Source organism: Notolepis coatsorum (assembly GCF_963971535.1).
Source record: "Notolepis coatsorum genome assembly, chromosome: 14".
NCBI lineage: Eukaryota > Metazoa > Chordata > Actinopteri > Aulopiformes > Paralepididae > Notolepis > Notolepis coatsorum.
Genome location: NC_140178.1, coordinates 17,317,783 through 17,323,624, shown reverse-complemented (window position 1 = coordinate 17,323,624; position 5,842 = coordinate 17,317,783). Strand labels below are relative to the sequence as shown.

General features: G+C 43.2%; 1 protein-coding gene across 1 annotated transcript; it reads right to left on the bottom strand.

The window, feature by feature from the left end:
- Positions 1-389: 389 nt before the first annotated feature.
- On the bottom strand, positions 390-1,207 carry LOC311239996 (pleckstrin homology domain-containing family F member 2-like). Its single transcript, XM_084328474.1, has 2 exons — positions 1,075-1,207; positions 390-689 (listed from the first exon to the last, which is right to left on the bottom strand). The coding sequence occupies exons 1-2, from the start codon at positions 1,193-1,195 to the stop codon at positions 544-546; spliced, it is 267 nt and encodes an 88-aa protein (XP_084184600.1). The 5' UTR covers positions 1,196-1,207; the 3' UTR covers positions 390-543.
- Between the last annotated feature and the right edge of the window lie 4,635 nt (positions 1,208-5,842).

Genomic DNA, 5,842 nt, shown 5'->3' with positions numbered 1-5,842 from the left:
GCCACATTTTACATTAAACCTATGTTGGGCTGCTGTTTAAAAAAAATTTATAATCGCATCACAAATCGCAATATCTGTCAGAATAATCGCAATTAGATTATTTCCCATAATCGTGCAGCCCTAGTTTACACCGTGGTCCATCCCACGCGCTGCTTCATGACGAGCGATGAGACGAACACCGGCGGCACCATCTTGCTTCCAACTTGACTTAACGTGCAGTTAAGATTTTACTGTGACATCCTCGGGCACGACGCAAAACACAAGTTGATTTCTTGAACTGATTTTAATGAAGAAGCATCCAAAACTTCATCCAAACCATAAAATCTGTATGAGTACAAATGCATACAAAAGATACCATTACTATCACAAGTCCATTACCAATGGTTGGAACGTCATTATACATATACCACAATTGTTATCTCCATCAATCAATACCTTATTGGCTGCGTGCCAGTACATGAGAACATCGATGCTTTACTGTAGTGTGTCTTCTGTCAGTTTCTTGGAAGATTGTCTTGATACGTTGGCTTGATGGATTGTTCTTTAGTTATTAGAATGGCAGGTAATTTCATTACCACTCAAGTTCATGGTTCCAACCGCCGCCACGTAGAAGGACTTGCGCGGCGTGCGGATCAGCCACTGGTTCTTCATGAGCGGACTGTCCTCCAGGTCGTCCTGCAGAACATCCTCTGGAGAGAGAGGAGGAAGAGGCCACGTTAGAGTTCAATCACTCTTTTTGTCAAAAGTATTAATTTGTTAACTACAGACGTGTTGTCGTTAGCTGGGTGTCTTTGCTTAGGGCGGTCGACAACAATCCGTGCAGGTGATTGATTGATTGATTGAAAATTGTATTAACAGATTGCAGAATGGGTACAATACAGTACGGCTCAATACACACAATTGTTAAGGGGATGCAGACCAGAGAAAGACTTTCGTCTTGTTTACATCAGGGTCCCCCATTTTCAATTCATAATGAATTGTAAGTAAGGGTGCAATTAGCACCGTGCAATCCATTCTTTGTGGATCCCGCCCATAGTATCCCTTTACTCGCTAGCTTATGAGTTATCTACCTACCTATAGGGATGATCTGTCGGTTGGCGTGCCAGCGGCCGTGCAGGAGGAGGATGCCGTACACCAGCACGTCGTTGAAGAGGAAGAAAGCCTTGGGCTGTGGTCGGCGCCGAGACAGCTTCATCAGACGACCCTCTCCGATCAGAGCACGACCCGGCGTGCAAGACCACCCGCATTTCATTGTATACCTGTATGCTGTGACAATTAAAACTCTTGACTTGACTTGACTTGACCCGGCGTGGCCAGGGATTTCACTGAGGGGCCAAAAGAATTATCCACCGCCTGGATCCGCTCACGGTTCTCCTCGGTAGAAGCTAGCGGGTCCATGGTATCTTCAGTAGTAATCACTAGAAACTGAACTAGGGTTAACGAACGTACTGTAGAAGTATAGCCTGTGTTTACGCTGCAGCCGTTAGTGTGCAGTCTCTCTTAACCCCTGTGTGCCTCTTCACAGGCTGTTGGGATATCTCAAGTAAAGTGACACAACACAGGACAGGAGGCGTCTTTATACCCAGAGAATCTCACGCCTCCTCATTCCTCATTATGGGGAAGTTCCATATTCAGATAACTGGTCTTGCAAGACCCAGCCTGGAAGGGGCGGAGAGAGAGAGAGAAGTCCCTTGTAATCATTGAAACCCCCCCTGGCCTGGTCTTAAGTCAAGTTTCTTTAATAGTTGTCATACAGAAGTACAGAATACTTTTATACAAAATGCTTCTTACTGTTACGCTCCAGAGACTGTGTTAGACAAGATACGTATGAAATTAAATAGTATAGCATGTAAAATAGAAGTAAAAATAGAGGGCACAGTGTTCAGTATAGACATATGTACAATGTTCGATGCAGAATAGAAGTAACTGAGTTACCATACAATATACTATGCAATGTACTAATATACAATACTATATAGTGCAGAGCAGAAATGGGATGAGGTACAATTTAGGTACAATTTACAGTAAGGTGTACGAGTTGTAGTGCAAATCCTTTACCAATAAATATAAAGTGTAAAGTGTGTTTAGGTGTTCTAAAGTGGGTGCTGCAGTGAGTTGTTTGTTTAAAGTGAGTGTGTGCGTGTGGATGTGTGTGCTGTGTGCATTTGATGGTTGTTGCATAGTGTTTATTGTTAGTTTATTGTAACCTGTCTGGCTGTGTGACGTCAACTTGTCAACATGACATAACCGCACAAGGATAGCTTAGCTTATCACGTGGGAAATCAGACGTTGTCGCTTTTGGGATTCAGGACACACCCATTTATTATTACAACACAAGGTTAGGCCTATGACCATACAATGCCTGGCCATACGACTTTATTAATTAAATGTACATAGATCAAATAATCATTTTACAGACACGAGTCACATCGTTACTAGAGAACTTACTAGACAAGTTAACGCTGCTGCCGGATGGCAGGTGGACAAGAAGTGAAGTGAGTCACTGGCTCAAGTTAAATCTAATTAAAACTGTTGTTACATCAAGTACAAACAATGGAGCGCCACATAGTGATCAAATGCCATGCACTGCAACTAAATAATAACACAAAAATATTATATATACAGGCGTCATCAGTACGCATTCCTCGGTGGCTCCAGTCAAACAAGGTGTCCCCCAGGGTTCAGTTCTCGTCACCATCTACCTCCTCCCCCTTGGTCAGATCGTCAGGAAACATGGTCTCAATTATCACTGCTACACCGATGACACCCAGCTATATCTCAGAATCAGAATGATCTTTATTGTCATTATATTCAGGTGCAATGACATTTTGCACGGCTTCTCTCAATATAATAAAAGCAGTACCAGAAAAACACCAGTAAATAAAAACTACAAGTAAATCAAGTCACACAAAATTTTTGTGTTTATAAATTGTGTCTGTGGTAGTGGTGAAGGTGTGTGTGTATAGTGTAGTAGCATAGATAGTGTAGTAACATAGATAATTTAGTAGCATAGTGTAGTAGCATAAATAGTGTAGTAGCATATATAGTGTAGTAGCATATATAGTGTAGTAGCCAATAAATAGTGTAGTAGCATATATAGTGTAGTAGCATAAATAGTGTAGTAAAATATATAGTGTAGTAGTATATATAGTGTAGTAGCATATATAGTGTAGTAGCATAAATAGTGTAGTAGCATAAATGGTGTAGTAAAATATATAGTGAAGTAGCATAAATGGTGTAGTAAAATATATAGTGTAGTAGCATAAATGGTGGCATTGTCTCCATACCAAACCATCCGCCCCTGCCTACCCCCTTCCCTCCTCACCTGCCTCCATGGAAGGATTGGATGAACACCAACTTCCATTGAAACATAGCTGGAAGCTATAAAGGCAATCATACGAACCGCAGTTGCCTTGAGGCTCCAGGTAATGCGTTGTTAGTCCGACACGCTCCGAATTGCAATCCAAAAAGAAAATATGACGCTGGTCCAATGTACTTTCAAAACAAACGGGATTTATTGGGAAGCGAGTCACAACAACAGCCCCAATAGCTGCCTACCACTATAAAACAAACAAAACGGGTTATGTACATGAACTTAAACTGTCAATCAAATGCGAATTGAGTGCGGTCAAAAACTATATGGTACCGCTCCACCTGGGCCTGCGTGAACTCTAAATTACCTGCCATGTTATAGGAGTGGTTAGGGGGAGCGTGTGAAAAAAGGGGAGTTGACCAGGTAAGTCTCCATCTTGGAATTCATTGACAAATATTAATAAACAAATAAAAACACGAATACCATAATAAACCACATTTCTAAGGGGGCAATAAAGTTACAATTTATCATCATAGGGTTTGGCTCCTACACACCGGCCTCTAATTGTTCTTGTAGACAAACGAAACAATTACAACTTTCAAAATATAAAAAAGGAGCCAAAATGTATAGTCCATTCAAAAATCAAAATCCAAGCAAAAAAATCTTCCATCTTCCAAGTTATCAGTAAGAGTGTATTAGTGAACGGGGGGGGGGGGTGTGTGTATGTGTGTGTTCTATGTAGGAGCCTCGAGCAGCAGACACAACTTTGTGATAGGTCTGCGAAGAGTGGTAGTCTGGGTTCTCACTTGAACCTGTCTAACCAGTCCTCTGGAGTCGGGCATGGTCTGTATGACCCGCCCCAGGATCCAGGAGTTGCGGGGGGCAGTATCATCAATGATGAGAACAATATCTCCGGTATCAAAGTTCCTTCTTTTCCGTATCCATTTTTGGCGTTCCTGTAACTCGGGCAGGTACTCCTTTGTCCATCTCTTCCAAAAAAGGTCGGCCATATATTGTACCTGCCGCCATCTGCGTCTAGGGTAGCAGTCCTCTGGTGTGAACACTCCAGGTGGTATAGAAGGTTTGGTGTTCATCAGAAGTAGGTGGTTGGGTGTGAGAGGTTCTAGGTCGTTAGGGTCATTAGAGGCTGTGGTGATGGGCCTGTCGTTGATGATTGATTCTACCTCACATAACAAGGTCTGCAGACTCTCTTCGTCAAGTGTCTGTTGCTGTAGAATAGCGCTGAGGACCCTTCTGACTGTCCGGATTTGTCTCTCCCAAACACCACCATGGTGGGAACCGGAAGGGGGGTTAAAAACCCATGTGATGCCCTTTTTAAGCAGAGTGTCTTTAATGTGGACCTCGTCAAGGCCCTGGATGGCCTCTCTAAGTTCCCGCTCTGCTCTAACTATGTTGGTTCCATTATCGGAGCGCATGAACTTGACTTGACCTCTCCTAGCAGTGAACCTTCGGATGGCATTTATACAAGAGTGTGTGTCCGATGAATGTGCCACTTCCAGATGCACCGCTCGTATGTTTAGACATGTAAAGATGACTCCATAGCGTTTAACGGTTTTTCTACCACACTTGGTCACAAACGGTCCAAAGTAATCGACACCAACATTGGTGAAGGGTGGTTCATCTGGGGTGACTCTCTCCGTAGGCAGATCTGCCATGAGCTGCTCACCTTTACTTCCACTCAATCTTCTGCAGGTGACACACTTAGCTATTAACTTCCGTATGGCTGCATTAGCACATGGGACCCAGTACTGTTGCCTGAGACGAGAAAGAAGATAATTCCTTCCACCGTGTCCAGTATCCTCATGTATCTGCCTGATGATGAGTTGGGTAACGTGATGGTCCTTAGGCAGAATAGCAGGGTGCTTAGCTTGTGCTGGCATGGCTGACCTGCTTAATCTTCCCCCTACTCTCAACACGTCGTCCTGAAGAACTGGACACAGTTTATGAAGATGGCTGCTACTTTTCACAGTGGAACCCCTTCTCAGTGCCATAATCTCTTCTGGAAAGGCTCTTTGCTGGCAAAACTTTATGATTTCCACTTCTGATTGCTGGAGTTCCTTTACAGAGAGTGATCCTTGGTTCGATTTTCCCTTCTGATTTTTCAGTTCATCTTTCCTTATTTTCTCATTTTTCTCATCCACTTTGGCTGTTTTTTCCATTGCTCTTTTCTCACACTTTTGTTTTAGTGCATCTTTGATCTTGAGCATCCAGGCAATCGCTTTTTTGAGTCTGTGCCACTCGGAGTAGTGAGAGATGAGCCTGCTAACAGTTTCCAGGTCCTGCTTTACAGATGTAGTATTCACAACTGCAGCTCTCTTGACCTCTGGATCATCTGCAGCAAGGGCTTGATCTGGCATGTCTGGCCAGTTAATCTCTGGCTGCATTAAGAAGCCTGGCCCTGAGATCCATGTTCTATTTTTTAGGAACATGCTTGTTGAGATGCTTCTTGATGCACAATCGGCAGGATTCAGTGCAGTACTTATATGTCTCCATTGGGAAACCTCAGAA